This window comes from Mytilus edulis, chromosome 14 (genome assembly GCF_963676685.1).
Source record: "Mytilus edulis chromosome 14, xbMytEdul2.2, whole genome shotgun sequence".
NCBI classification, from domain to species: domain Eukaryota; kingdom Metazoa; phylum Mollusca; class Bivalvia; order Mytilida; family Mytilidae; genus Mytilus; species Mytilus edulis.
In genome coordinates, this window is record NC_092357.1 from 38,717,573 (window position 1) to 38,733,340 (window position 15,768).

General features: G+C 33.9%; 2 protein-coding genes across 2 annotated transcripts in view; one reads left to right on the forward strand and one right to left on the reverse strand.

Moving 5' to 3' along the window:
- LOC139503469 (uncharacterized) overlaps positions 1-3,529 on the reverse strand; it is a 34,597-nt gene extending 31,068 nt beyond the window's left edge. The window contains exon 1 of the mRNA XM_071293249.1: positions 3,365-3,529. The gene's annotated coding sequence lies outside the window, so the exon portion shown is untranslated. The remainder of the gene's footprint in view (positions 1-3,364) is intronic.
- Positions 3,530-5,501: 1,972 nt separating this feature from the next.
- On the forward strand, positions 5,502-9,768 carry LOC139502506 (funoran endo-beta-hydrolase-like). Its single transcript, XM_071291990.1, has 3 exons — positions 5,502-5,792; positions 7,418-7,559; positions 8,238-9,768. The coding sequence occupies exons 1-3, from the start codon at positions 5,556-5,558 to the stop codon at positions 9,737-9,739; spliced, it is 1,881 nt and encodes a 626-aa protein (XP_071148091.1). The 5' UTR covers positions 5,502-5,555; the 3' UTR covers positions 9,740-9,768.
- Positions 9,769-15,768: the final 6,000 nt, after the last annotated feature.

Consider the following 15,768-nt stretch of genomic DNA (forward strand, 5'->3'; position numbering starts at 1 on the left):
ATAGACCGGAATTCGGTACACTGATCAGAATATCGTTAAATGAGTTTCGAGCTCATGTATACAGGGTACAAACTCAATATGAACAAATACGAACCCTAAAGGAGAACTTACCAAAATATAATGTCATATGTCAAATGGACTTCGCGGAAAATTATTCATGTGTTCATGAAGATGAAGTTCAATCTGCTTATTTCGACAAAGCTTCCGTTACATTACATCCCGTTGTTTTATACTATAAAGTTGACGGCGATATTAATCTTCATCATAAATCGTTCGTGTTTGTTTCCGACGAACCAGGTCACAATTCATCAACGGTATATGCATTCATAAAGGATTTGATACCAAAGATTTTGCTAATAGCTCCAGGAACTAAAGCTGTACACTACATAACAGATTCGCCAACATCACAATACAGGAACAAATACATTTTTCATTTAGTAACGTTACATGGTATGTTGTTTGATGGAATCACAGCCTCTTGGCATTACTTCGAAGCTGGACATGGAAAGGGACCCTGCGACGGGGTAGGTGGAACGGCAAAACGACTTGCTGACATGGCCGTTAGACAACAAAAGGTTGTAATCCAAACACCAGTAGATTTCTTCAACTGGGGGAAGTCTCAAGAAACAAGTAACATAACTTACATTTTCGTTCCTAAATCCAAATGTCAGAGCGCAAACAACGAAATGAAAGAATGGAATGCCGTTGCAGTGAAAGGCACCATGGAACTACATGCTGTTGTTCCTATTACAAGAAATATAATAAGCATAAGAAACACCTCATGTTTCTGTCTACTTTGTTTTAGTGACGGACGCTTTCATCCTGCTTGTGACGGCTGGCGATCTGTTTCTCTGGAGGGAAAACAAAAAAGAAATGCACCTGGGACTGAAACCAATGAGATTGAATTACAAGCAAATGAACCACAGGAAGAAGAAGTAGAGCGACATGTAGAAGGAGGAGAGTCATTACAAGCACAACCGCCAATAGTGTTTGAGCAGAGCTACCAAAAGGACACGTTTGTGGCGAGTGTATATGACAATGTTTGGTACATTTGTAAGGTGCTTGATTTTGATAACAATGATAATGAATATCAATTGGCATTTATGACCAAGAGCAATCCTGTATCCCACACCATGAAGTGGCCAACAAGACCTGAAGAATTGTGGGTTACAGAGACAGACATCGTTTGTCAGGTCAAAAACCCAGAGCCAGTAGGCAGAAAACCTGTCAGGATGTACAAATTATTACCGGATGATGTAAAAAAAAATAGAAAGTCTACTATAAATACGAAATGAATTTGAGTGAATTACGTTACCACTGACTCACGAATATTGTTTCTGTGCATTTGTCGTATAATATAGATAATATATATGTTAAATGGTTTAAATTTTCAAATTCTATCTTATACGTTATGAATTTCATATTTTGATTGTTGATATAAAGTTTGTTTCTTAAATTTTGTTGATTAAATCAAATTAGAATACTATTTGTTTATTCATATATGATACTGTAAAACCAGAACTCATTCCAGACACCCACCATTCATTATATATTCATAAAACAAAGAATCAAACTTCATAATATATTGCTACACATATATATATATATACTTCATTTATGTCAAACATTGCATTTAAAAAACATTTTAGTATTCGTGTGAATTACGTTACCTGATTGATGCTTTTCCAATGCAGAATATTTCAGTTAATGCAATGAAATTATGGACAGATTTTTTTTTTAAATGGAATAAAATATATACTTATATTGATTTGAAAAATATTTCTAGCATTCAATTGCGATTATATATTATATATTCAAACGTGAAAAATATGTATTTCAATTTCAAGAAAAACATCAGAAGATAATTTATTATGATGTCGGAAAAAACCTGGGAAAAAAAATAGAAATGCAAAATGTCTACAAAGATCGATGTTTTTCGAAAACTTATATGTGATTGAAGTTTTTAATATCTCAATTTATGATTATCTCGGATTGTCATATTCACGGCCGACACTCGGCTAACCGAGAGATTGGTCGGTTAATCTATATTGAGTATGTGGCTATATCGGCGGTGGGTCTGTTAATCGGGTTGGCTAAAGTCTGTTAATCAGGTGTTATCGAGGAAATCACTGGAAATTCTGCATGTTTCATTGTATAACTTTTTAAATATATGTTTATCATAAAAATTATTCATGTCTAACAAAACAATTCAATGTACTGAATCCAGTGGTGTAATTATTATTTTTCTAGCTTCGATGTACGATCTATAAAATGAAAAGGCGTGTTACTCATCAATAAATTTATACACATTTTACACACACAAAATGTACACAAAAAGACACGTTGGTTGAATTTACTTACATGCGATATTTTGAACATCGAACAAAGACAGGCATTATGTTTGTCAACAAAATTGATATCATTGTGTGAAAAATCTACACAAAAATCTATATTTTGGTGACATAAATCAATCTTTATTTAAAACCTGGTCTGTTAATGGGTCGGATGTATAAAACCCGGTCTGTTAATTGGTCTGTTAAGAGTTATGAATGGCAATAAAAGTATAATTTTATTGCTGTATGGGGTGTTATCGGATCAAATGGGTAGGCTCAACGAGTGGCTAAAATATACGGAAACAACACACGAGCAATGAAATATAATATATACGGAAACACTGACATGAACAATGAATTTAGGCCATGGATATTGAAAACTGATATAAAAAAGTGTAATATTATACATATAAATACGAAGCGTGGAACGACTAAAACTTATTTTTTTTACAATTGTTGGAAAAAGGTATTTCACTTGTTAATATTTTTACTTTAAAACCTATAAATCATTGTGTGTTATGCTTATTGTTGATATTAAACGCGTTCGTTCACCATCGATGGGTTTCAACTGGTGATGTACATTTCATCATGTTCATTGTGATGTATATTTCTCAGCCAGATACATGTATGAGGCCTTTTGAAAGGGGTATTTACCCAAAATTTAAATAACAAAAATAACAATAACAAAAAAATAACAATTGAAAATATTTTTTTTTCTAGATAGCAGAGCTTTTTTCCCGTTTCGGGCCTAATCCTTGTATCGTTTATATGTCAAGTCAATGCATTACTTTATATTGTCTATTTACTTCACTTCTGATGATTTTTCAAATACCCGTTACGCTGTCATTTACGTGACGTCACTACATAGAAAATACTTTATAATAAAACTCATATGTTAAAGAAAATGATGATAGGACATTCATTATAATAAATCAAATATCACATAGCTGAGAGGGTGATAGAGCAGATCGGTATCCCTCGAAAAAAAATAATACATCCCGTTAATTAACAAACCATTTTCAAACCCTCACCTGTGTGACAGTTCTGCAAATATTTCGTAAAAAACTATCACAATGTTGGATTTTGATCTTGAGTCTTGACAGAAAGTGGCTCAAATGGTTATTGTCAGAACTTCAAAGTATCGCGTCATAGACGATCATTCATGACGTCATTTCTGGAAATATGTCTTTCATTGCAAAAATTGAAATACGTCGCACGCCTTATATTATTGACGTCATTTACCAGATAGAAGTCGCGCCTGTATCCCTGGCCAGCATTTTACATAAAAAAAAAAATTAATCCTACGATTTACGTTTACGAATAAAGTGTTTCACAAAGGTGATCGCAGACGTTACGTAATCGTAACGTAAACTTACAATAAGAAAGAAAAATGTGGGTGCTTTCTTTGCCAGCCGCGTTGATATCTAAAAAAAGACTCTTTCTTTCAAAACCAGGAAGAAAATTTATATCATCGTAGTTTAAAATGGTTACATGTATCAGTTGATTTTGATTATATGATAAATAGGTTTTGCGAAGTAAGCATTGTAAGACTTAGTGTCCGTCTAGTTTTAAGACATTTTTTTTTATTTTTGGTTTTATTAGAAAAATTGTCTTGTAATGGGTGTTTTTTTTTCAAGCGTAATCTGTAAGGGGGTAGGAGGGGTCGTGATTCCAAAATCCCGGGCTTAAAAACATGAAATCCCGCGGTCACGAATTTCGATAAAAGAATTCCCGATCTTGAAAGGATAAATCTCGAAATCCCGAGCTTAAAAACACCCGATCCCGGCGTTCCAAAAAAAGGTTCCGCTACCCCACCCTCTTCCCTTGCACATCTACATATAATATAGAGCAGAGAAGTCATTTAATTTTTCGATTAAATAGATATTTTTGAGTAAAGATGCACATGCCATACAGACAGCATTCCTTTTAATATATTATTTTCATATTAGTACCGACTTTTAACTCCTGACTATATAATTTTTCGACAGTTTACCTACTCTGCGGTTGGACATTGAGGGACTCTGTCAAGTAAGAGCGAACAATAGAAATAAAATGAAATATATAATCAGTACGTTTTGTTCGGAAATGTTTCTGTTCTCTGAAGATTTTGTCGTGTATAGGAAACATAAGACAGTCAATCCCCCCCCCGAACAAACAAAATTGTACCAATTAAAAGGTTTATTTTCTTGACGTCGATCGTACCCGGCTCAGTACTAGGAGTCCTCATTCGTCACACATCGACCGATTCCGGATAAAAGGAGAGTAGCGGAGTTACCCGAGGATTGCCGATTGAGGAGACCTACCACAGAATAGATAACCTGCCGAAAAATAATATATTTCGGAGTCAAAAGTCGGTACATGTATTATGAAAAGTGTCTATTTAAACATGTTGAGTTTACTCGTGTTTTTTTTTATTATATTACATGTATAATATCAAGTTCAATATATTGAGTCTAATTTGGTATTCTAAACAAAACAAATAATGAAATTGGTCTCCTAAATATAAAGCATTCAACATACATGTATATGGCATATCCATTTTTAATTCCACTCGACTTTCTGTCGTGTTAACATTTTTATTTTCAAAAAAGCATAGCACTTTTTTCATAAATTAGAAACGCATATTAGCATGACTAACATTAAACTTAATGAGTTTTTTTTTTTTTCAATGATACATGCAGGTTATCTAAAGCTAAAAGTTAAAAACAGATGAACAAGAGCAAGCAATAGAGAGAAAAGTGAGAAAGAAAAACGGATAGACACCATTATTAACAAAATAAAAATGTATACAGTCAAATTAATAGATCAACACAATATTCTAAAATATAAAGAATACAACTGGTTCCCTGTCCTTTCTCTAATTGGATCCGACAGATACAAGACACGGATGACTCAGATACCCGTATGTTGCAAGGGAGAGAACCAACCCAAAGAATTTATAAAAATATAAAAAGGGCTTCCGAATGTACAAAACAAAAATTGTGTCTGTAACACTATGCTTACTAAAGTCAGTGTAATAGTTACATGACATAGATAGCTTACATAATGCCGGATTACAACTATATACAGAAGTCGAACGTATACGAGATATTACAACAATAAAACCTTCATGCATGCAACCTCTTATCAGAAATCGTGTCTAATGTGAAGATATGAACTCAGTTTCAATGCACTAAATTTGACAGTTATATGTAATTCTAATGTTAATTTTACGACAATACGATGTGCGGTAAAGTCGGATTATGGCTGTGTTTGGTAGTCTCCGTGTTAGGGGCTGACTACCAAGTCACTATATATCCAAGTTACCTATCACAAGGTGGTCGAACACATTTCGAGGTTGATCGTTGGGATGGCCATAATGGACTGGATTCTGAGCATTTTATTGACAAGGCTAAGTCAATTGCTACTGAGAGTGGTAGATGGCTGAACCGTGACTTGAACGGACATACATTTCAAAATGTAAGGCGTAAATTTTATAATCTCATTGCGGTTTCAATTTTCTTCAGTCTTTTGCTTTGTCAATGTTCGGTTAATAATGTGCTTAATTTTACACATCTAATGAGAGTAAACCCAGGGGCGGATCCAGCCATTTTAAAAGGGGGTCCTAACCCATGACAAACAGGGAGGGGTTCCAACTACATGTCCCCATTCAAAAACATTGATCGTTCAAAAAGGGGGGTTCCAACCCCCGGACCCCTCCTTTTGGGTCCGCCACTGAAACCAATGAATATTAACATTGTAATGATCTGGTTGTGCATGCCATGTCTTGAAATATCTCTCTATATAGTAGATAGGAAATTTTAACTCTGTATAGGTCTAGAATTAATGCCCCAACATGACATTTTTAACTGACTAATTTTGGCGTTTTTTTGGCGAATATCTTGCAATAATAAGAAAATTCAAAATGCAAAAATAATTAGCAAAACAAGATCTGCAAATAGGTCAACATATAAGATAAGGAAAAAATGTTAGACATGTAAACAGAAAATATGATCGGTAGTATAAGAATTAGTTATGAAATATATATTGTAGTCTACACTGTTGGATTAAAATGATTAATTATTTTATAAAGATGTAATGAGAGGTTTAGGAATTTTCGTCAAAAGCTCGGACTCATTGGTTTTTTTTTCTCCGATTCTGTGTTTAAATACTTTTGCTCATCAGTTTGCCCATAACACCCGTTTTTCTTTGCATATAAGACTATAATAGCGCCTAAAAAGTCATTTACTAAAATTCAAGCAGATTTTAGGGTTGGTTTTTTTTTTTGATTTGAGAACAAAATAATACCAACGCAAATATGTTAAAGTCATAAGAAACGAGTGACCGGTGAAAAATAATGTTCTTCCAATTCTTGAACTAATGCATACAAACATCCTAAACTTCGTCTTCTGTGCTCGAATTTATCATTTTTTAGTGTAAATTTCGTATAATTGTCAATTTTTTTTCTCAATCGGTCAGTGTTGTTGTGAAAATATGGCAGGTAATTAAAATTCGTGTTTTGAAGCCGAAGTTTAACGATTGTCACCTGTTTGTCAACAATTGACGAAAAATAAACAAAAAAGCATGGAAATTGAGCACGTGTTTAACATGTAAATTCAGATAATAGTTTATTTTAAGGACATCCATGCGTATTGTGGTCACCGGATTTTTACGAGATGGGTCACACTGAGGTCACCTTGCATACGGAAAATATGTCGGGGGAATAGCTTGCTGGAAGGAAGCTATTCAAATAAAGTAAACTTCTTCTAAATATGAATAAATTAAAGAATTTTCTTCAGAAAAAAGTATATGTACATAAGTTTTATAATGAAAACTATCCATTGAGTTATAAAAATCATATGCATTATTTTTTTTTGATTTGAGGTTTCTTATGACTTTAAGGTAAAAGCAGAAAAAACGAGTCCGCTTTTTTCGCCAACTTTTAAACGTTGAATATCTCGAAAAGGGGCTCCCTAATCTGCTAGTATGTTTAGCTTATTTGTTCCTTAACTATAACTAATGTTCTTCCACCTTTTTTAAATTCTATGTTTTTTTTTTCAAATTTCTTCTAAATACATCCAAAAGTTATCTTGTATTTGTTTCAGACACCACAAGACCCTCACCACCATGGTTATCCAGATCCAAACCATTTTAAAGACCCAACATTTGTCCAGAATATATGTGCAAAGTACAAGCAAAATCTTCAAGGATATGGAAACAATTCCGATATCGTAATGGAAATCAAGGGCAAGTACATGTATTAGTATGAAAAGGGTGTTCTAGCCCCAACAGTTGTAGTAAGGCACCATCCATTCATCATTTAGGGAGTATGGATTTTCATTGGAACAATTATTGGTTTCGATTCAAATCGAAAAACAAAAACGTATCATAGTAACAAACGACAATCACTGAGTTACAGGCTCCTGGCTTGGGACAGGCACATACATACAAAATGTGGAGGGGTTAAACATGTTGGTGGGGTTACAACCTTCCCCATAACCTGGGACAGTGGTGTAACAGTACAACATAAGAACGAACTAAAATAATCAGTTTAAAAAAAAAAGCGTAACTCATCAGATCGATACAAATAGAAATACATTATCAACAACACAGAGTGGACGTGGCCGGGTATTTGTACATCCAATTAACAAAAATACACTTAAGTACAGATCTGAGATCTAGAGCTAGTACTCACAGTTACTGACAGATAGTTCAAATTTAAGCCAATAACAACTAACAAAAAAGCATGCATCTCTGTGCTTATTCAAGCATATCGTCATGGCTAAATACTTACCTTGTGTACGAAAATGGAAGCGTTATAACTTCCTCAGTATGCCTTAGCCTTAACACCGGGCCTTACCTTCTTATATGTATCTTAGATTCGTTCTACTTTTTTTAAATTACAAATAATTAATACTTTTTCAGGGCTTTACTGGCCAAATTGGATGAACACTTCCCAACACGGCGGAAAGTTTCCTAATAATTTAGATGCAGGCGCTGAATTTATAGTGTTGCTATTAAAGTCTATCAAACAATGTACACATGGTATACTACCAAAGTACTTCGAGGTCATAAATGAACCTGATGCAGCTTGGAAATATATCAAATGGGACATTGTCATTGATTTCCATAAGATTGTTGCACAAAAACTAAAAAGTCAATTTCCAGGGATTCAAGTTGGCGGTCCAACTAAAAACGGTGCGATTTCTGGAAGTGACAAGAGCGATTTCCGTGTATGGGAGTTTTCTCGGCAGTTTCTTGATATGTCTCTAGACCATCTAGATTTCTTTTCCTTTCATCCTTACAACTTTTTCATAGTGGAGGGTAACAATTATCGATTTGAAGGTATAAATGAAGCAAGATTAGCAGGTTTCATAGATTTGGTGGAAAGTTACGCCAATCAAAAGAAGGGTCGTTCTGTGCCTCTTATACTTAGCGAGTATGGTTTAAGCCAAGTAAGGGGAATCGACGTAAACAAACCAAATCCTTTCATAGACTGGGCATATATCAATCAACATAATAGCCACATGTTTACGTATCTAAATTATCGAAATGTGATTGACAGAGCTATTGGATTCATACTCTCATATGCGACCACCCTAGGTGAAGCTTCTTTACATTACAGCCTTTTTCATCGAGATGGCAGCTTAGCTAATGCTGCAAAGGCTTACAAATTTTGGCATCATTTAGGCTACCAAGATCAATTTCTACGAATTGATAGTCCGTTTGACAACAAAGAGAGAAAAATTTCGCCTTTAGCAATGGGTAATTCCAATAATGGTGACGTACTCGTTCTACTCCATAACTATGACCAGTCACAAGCAAGAATTAAGCTTAATTTCGATCATCACTGGTTTACGCCATCATCGGGGGTTTCCCATTGTCATTACCTTAATTCGCACAGGCAACCAGTTTTAGAAGAATGGAAATCAATGCATGTTTCGAATGGCTACGTTACAGTTCCGGCTGACGGCAGTTGTATTTTTGTTTTTCACGCTAAACATAATTTTCGAAATGTTCACACTATAAAGGAAACTACCTATTATGGAAACAAAATGGTGATGAGAATACAAAAAGACTGTGCTATTTGTATTTTCTCCTGCGCATCGTGTACCTATGCTGCGACAGCAAATGTAAACGTCCATTCACTTGGGAATGTTCAGTACGCACGACTCAGAATCGGGGTAAGTTTGCCCGGTAAATCAGGTGGCAATCCGACTCCGAAAACTGTTCTGATCAATAATCATCATGTGACAGCATTTTACCAACTGTTTGCACCAGGACGAGGCCACGAAGATACCAGATGGGAAATATATGAATATCAAATTCCCGCCAATTTCTTGCGTTCAAATTCCAATGAGGTTAAGGTTGAATTCAACCAATCAGGAGGCTATGTTTCAACAATTGCTCTAATAATTGGAAACTAATTTCGATGATAAAAAGTGATTACTTTCAAGTTATATTTGTTTTATATATATGTATCACGAGCCTCGACTTGATTATGTGAGTACTTGGTTGTTTTTATAGTGATTATTTGATTACCAGACCAAATATGTCATGCTCTATTGTCGGGTTGTTGTCGCTTTGACACATTCCCTATTTCCTTTCTCATTTTTTGTCGTGAGTATTTGATTATTTGATAATCTACTTTAAGGGCTCAGTCTGTGTTTTTGATGATTTGATTATTTGTTTATAAATTATTATATGTCGGCTTTCTAGTTTTATTCAACTTGACTTGTTTCACGAACTTGTTTATGCCAGCCATATTCATTATGCGACTGTTCTAAGTGAGGAACCTCTAGTTCAGTTGTTGTCGTTGTTTTATGTCTATCATATTTGTGTTTTGTTCATGAACTTGCGGTGCTTACATACCACTCCTCTTCTCTACAGGTAGTATCTTCTTATATAGAGGTTAGAGGGTTAATAATGGGTTTTGTACTGCTTAATCTCGTGTTTTATAATTGTTGTTTTGTAATGCTCAATCTCTTGTTTCATGTTTTGTGTTTTGTAATGCTTAATCTCTTGTTTTATGTTTGGTTATTTGTGATGGCCAATCTCTTGTTTTATGTTTGGTGATTTGTGATGTTCTCTCTCATGTTTTATGTTTGGTGTTTTGAAATGCTCAATTTCTTGTTTTATGTTTGTTGTTTTGTAATGCTAGATCTCTTGATTTATGTTTGGAAATTTGTGATGCCCAATCTCTTGTTTATATTTGGTGTTTTGGGATGCTCAAACGCTTGTTTTATGTTTAGTGTTTTGTGATGCTCAATCTCGTGTATGGTGTTTTGTAATGCTCAAGCTTGTGTTTAAATTTGTGGTTTGAAATGCTCCAGCTCTGGTTTTATGTTTGGTGTTTTGTAATGCTCAATCTCTTGTTTTATGTTTGGTGATTTGTGATACCCAATCTATTGTTTATGTTTGGTGTTTTGTGAAGCTCAATCTCTTGTTTTATGTTTGGTGATTTGTGATGCCCAATCTCTTGTTTATTTTAGGTGTTTTGTGATGCTCAATCTCTTATTTTATGTTTGGTGATTTGTGGAACCAAATCTCTTGTTTATGCTTGGTGTTTTGTGATGCTCAATCTCTTGTTGTATGTTTGGTGATTTGTGATGCCCCATCTCTTGTTTATTTTAGGTGTTTTGTCATGCTCAATCTCTTGTTTTATGTTTGGTGTTTTGTAATGCTCAATCTCTTGTTTTATGTTTGGTGATTTGTCATGCTCAATCTCTTGTTTTATGCTCTATGATTTGTGACGCTTAATCTGTTGTTTTATGTTTGGTGTTTTGTAATGCTTTATCTCATGTTTTATGTTTGGTGATTTATCATGCTCAATCTCTTGTTTTATGCTCTGTGATTTGTTATGCTCAATCTCTTGTTTTATGTTTGGTGTTTTGTGATGCTCAATCTCTTGTATTATGCTCTGTGATTTGTGATGCTCAATCTTTTGGTTTATGTTTGGTTATTTGTGATGTCCAATCTCTTGTTTTATGTTTGGTGTTTTCAAATGCTCAATCTCTTGTTTTATGATTGGTGTTTTATAATGCTCAATCTCTTGATTTATGTTTGGTGTTTTGTAATTATTAATCTCTTGATTTATGTTTGGTGATTTGTAATGCACAGTCTCTTGTTTATGTTTGGTGTTTTGTGATGCTCAATCGCTTATTTTGTGTTAAGTTATTTGTGATGCTCAATATCCTGTTTTATGTTTGGTGATTTGTGATGCTGAATCGCTTGATTTATGTTTGGTGTTTTGTAATGCTCAATCTCTTGTTTTATGTTTGGTACTTTGTGATGCCCAATCTTTTGTTTTATGTTTGTTGATTTGTGATGCTCAATCTCTTGATTTATGTCTGGTGATTTGTAATGCCCAATCTCTTGTTTGGTGTTTTGTGATACTCAATCGCTTGTTTTATGTTTGGTGATATGTGATGCCCAATCTCTTGTCTTATATTGGTGTTTTGTAATGCCCAATCTCTTGTTTATGTTTTGTGTTTTGGGATGCTCAAACGCTTGTTTTATGTTTAGTGTTTTGTGATGCTCAATCTCGTGTATGGTGTTTTGTAATGCTCAAGCTTGTGTTTAAATTTGTGGTTTGAAATGCTCCAGCTCTGGTTTTATGTTTGGTGTTTTGTAATGCTCAATCTCTTGTTTTATGTTTGGTGATTTGTGATACCCAATCTATTGTTTATGTTTGGTGTTTTGTGAAGCTCAATCTCTTGTTTTATGTTTGGTGATTTGTGATGCCCAATCTCTTGTTTATTTTAGGTGTTTTGTGATGCTCAATCTCTTATTTTATGTTTGGTGATTTGTGGAACCAAATCTCTTGTTTATGCTTGGTGTTTTGTGATGCTCAATCTCTTGTTGTATGTTTGGTGATTTGTGATGCCCCATCTCTTGTTTATTTTAGGTGTTTTGTCATGCTCAATCTCTTGTTTTATGTTTAGTGTTTTGTAATGCTCAATCTCTTGTTTTATGTTTGGTGTTTTGTAATGCTCAATCTCTTGTTTTATGTTTGGTGATTTGTCATGCTCAATCTCTTGTTTTATGCTCTATGATTTGTGACGCTTAATCTGTTGTTTTATGTTTGGTGTTTTGTAATGCTTTATCTCATGTTTTATGTTTGGTGATTTATCATGCTCAATCTCTTGTTTTATGCTCTGTGATTTGTTATGCTCAATCTCTTGTTTTATGTTTGGTGTTTTGTGATGCTCAATCTCTTGTATTATGCTCTGTGATTTGTGATGCTCAATCTTTTGGTTTATGTTTGGTTATTTGTGATGTCCAATCTCTTGTTTTATGTTTGGTGTTTTCAAATGCTCAATCTCTTGTTTTATGATTGGTGTTTTATAATGCTCAATCTCTTGATTTATGTTTGGTGTTTTGTAATTATTAATCTCTTGATTTATGTTTGGTGATTTGTAATGCACAGTCTCTTGTTTATGTTTGGTGTTTTGTGATGCTCAATCGCTTATTTTGTGTTAAGTTATTTGTGATGCTCAATATCCTGTTTTATGTTTGGTGATTTGTGATGCTGAATCGCTTGATTTATGTTTGGTGTTTTGTAATGCTCAATCTCTTGTTTTATGTTTGGTACTTTGTGATGCCCAATCTTTTGTTTTATGTTTGTTGATTTGTGATGCTCAATCTCTTGATTTATGTCTGGTGATTTGTAATGCCCAATCTCTTGTTTGGTGTTTTGTGATACTCAATCGCTTGTTTTATGTTTGGTGATATGTGATGCCCAATCTCTTGTCTTATATTGGTGTTTTGTAATGCCCAATCTCTTGTTTATGTTTTGTGTTTTGTTATGCCCAATCTCTTATTTATGTGTGGTGTTTTGTGATGCTCAATCGATTGTTTAAATGGTAATTTGTTCATCTATTTTAATTTGATAAATAATGTTGTTACTGTATTGAATATTAAACCAAAAGGTGACATTATTGGAGTAGTTAATACAGGCCCTTCCGGAGCACCTGACTTCATACGTATAGGAAGATATATCATCCCCATTTTCTGCGAGGTGAGGACACTTTGACTGTTGATCATAATGTTTGTAAGGTTTTTCTTCTTTCTTATGGATTTACAATTAACTTGTATATGTTTCATTTCAAACAAAAAATCTGAACTTCAATTCACTTTGGCCTATTGATCAAAATCATTAGCTGTTTTCCCTTTTTTATGCATGCGTCATGCATGCGTTGCATTTAGTTCAAATTTTAGGAATCAAAATTCAAGATTTCTTCCGAAAAGAATTTGTGTAAAAAAATATATAAACTTCTTACATTGACCTAAAGAGTCTTTCCGTCCCTATGCATGTACAATGTATCTTCGATTTTGGCAAGTTTCGTTATAATTAAATGAAATATTTTTCTTTGGACAAAATTAATGTACGATATAAGACGGACGGACAAAGCAACGAGTGTTTGCTTTTAAAAAAAACTGTGCAGTTGTTATAAATAAATGATATGTTTTGTTAAGCATATCTTATACAAAAAGACATACAACTTAACGTTCAGCTGATAATAATTCAAGGTTATTCATTCATTTATATTTGGGGAATTTTTATTTCTAGTTTAATTTCCCTTTCGGACAATACAGGATGCAAACTATTTAGATATAAATCTCTGATTGGTAAAGTGTTTTTCCGATAGGGAAACGATTCATATATCATAGTTTAACCTTTCAATTCGAATTTATAATTCATAAGAGAAATTTCACTCGCCTTATAAAAATAAGGAGATGTGTATAAAAATAGGAAGATACGATATGATTGTCATAGGCCGACCGTGCAAGGGCTGTATAGCCAGTCAAGGTCGTTAAAAACTTCCATTTGTTGTTTGTTGTTGATTGTCATAGAGGCTACTCTCTACAAGAGACCTATTGGTACAGAAACTAACAACTTTAGGTTATTTTACGTCCCTTGTCGTTTTCAGTATTCGTGACGTTAGATTGTTATCTAGTGTTTCGAAATAGTTATAATTTTGTTTTTATTCTAATGAAACACATATTAGAATTGTTCTCTGGTGTTCCGTGTTCTAATGCAGTTAGTTCTCTCTGATTGCTCAGCTCGTATATGTAGTTGAATTGTTATGTACTGTAACAGTTCCAATTTCTATAGATAAGTGTTACTTTAGTATTTTAATTAGACATGTTTCGTAATGGTACTCTGGTATTCCACCTTCAGATAACAAAATATCGTTTTACAACACTAGTCGAAGGCACTAGGATCGTTGTTTATGTTTGTAATAACTGTCAGGTCTTTTCTCTTATGTTTTATAGAACACCTATGAGGTCAAATGGGAACTCTAAGTCAAGTTTATTACAGACGCCGTTAGCGGATGCACGGTTGAGGTCATACGTTCCTGGCCAGAAAAGCAAATTCTATTCAAGATCATATTTCTTAAATTATTTACATCTTCATTGAGCGAACTATAGAAAAAGACATTGATAAAACTGTTAATGAAAGACAACACGAGAAAAGATCGAATCCAAACCATTCCGTTTTCGACTTTGTGTGTTAACATACGGAGTCTAATAACAAATAACGGCAAATGACACGTGACAAAAATTGCGACCATTGCAATAAGCAAACGGATAGCCTTTTGTCTTTTTTGGGTCATCTGATCGGAGTTTGACAGTTTTCGTTTATTAAGATATACTGAAACTACGATATTTGTGACAAATAATACAATTCCCGGCACTCCAAATAACAGAATAAAATCAGTTATAATCAAAGCGTTGTGATACGGTTGAATGTTGATCGGTACGATGCACCTTTTTTCAATAAATGTCACATTATCCATTGTAATCTCAGCTTCAATTACGTCATACACAAACAAAGCCCTGAACGAGTAGAGAAAGGCAGAAATCCATACAATGACGGCCGTTATTTTTGACACTTTTTTTTTGGTTTGTTTGTATTTGATTGGGCAGATAATCGCCCGGAAACGATCGATTGCAATACAGGTCAAGGTCATTGCACTTGCAAATGCCGCAGTGAATTCCATGTAAAGGCACATCTTACACATAATAGGGCTCCATTCTAATATGGTTGAGACAATGAAAATCTGATTTGGTATGACAAAAATACCAACACACAGGTCCGCAATACAAAGGGACGATAATAAAATATTATTTGAAGATTTTTTAACACTTCTGTAAATGATAAAGCATAGCAATGTCAAATTCACCATTATGACTAATATCATTATAAGTACGTATGAAGCTGTAAATACTTTGTCCGAAGTTGCCAACATCTTGTCCTGTAAATTCAAATATAATACGAATTAGCATATAAGTTCCTTTTTATACTGGCAATCGAATATTTTATCATTATCCGAATGGACTAAAATGATCACTTCAACTGTTAATTGTAGTTCATCTTAAAACTATTCCGTTATGAATAATTTCCGTCACTTCACATTTACACTATTATCTTTAAGTTAGACAAGGATTT

Excerpts from the sequence above, each read along its gene's own strand:
- LOC139502506 (XM_071291990.1), top strand. The coding sequence starts at position 5,556 with ATGTGCGGTAAAGTCGGATTATGGCTGTGTTTGGTAGTCTCCGTGTTA. Across the intron at positions 5,793-7,417 it reads ACGGACATACATTTCAAAAT|ACACCACAAGACCCTCACCA; the intron begins GTAAGGCGTAAA and ends TATTTGTTTCAG. Across the intron at positions 7,560-8,237 it reads TATCGTAATGGAAATCAAGG|GGCTTTACTGGCCAAATTGG; the intron begins GCAAGTACATGT and ends ATACTTTTTCAG.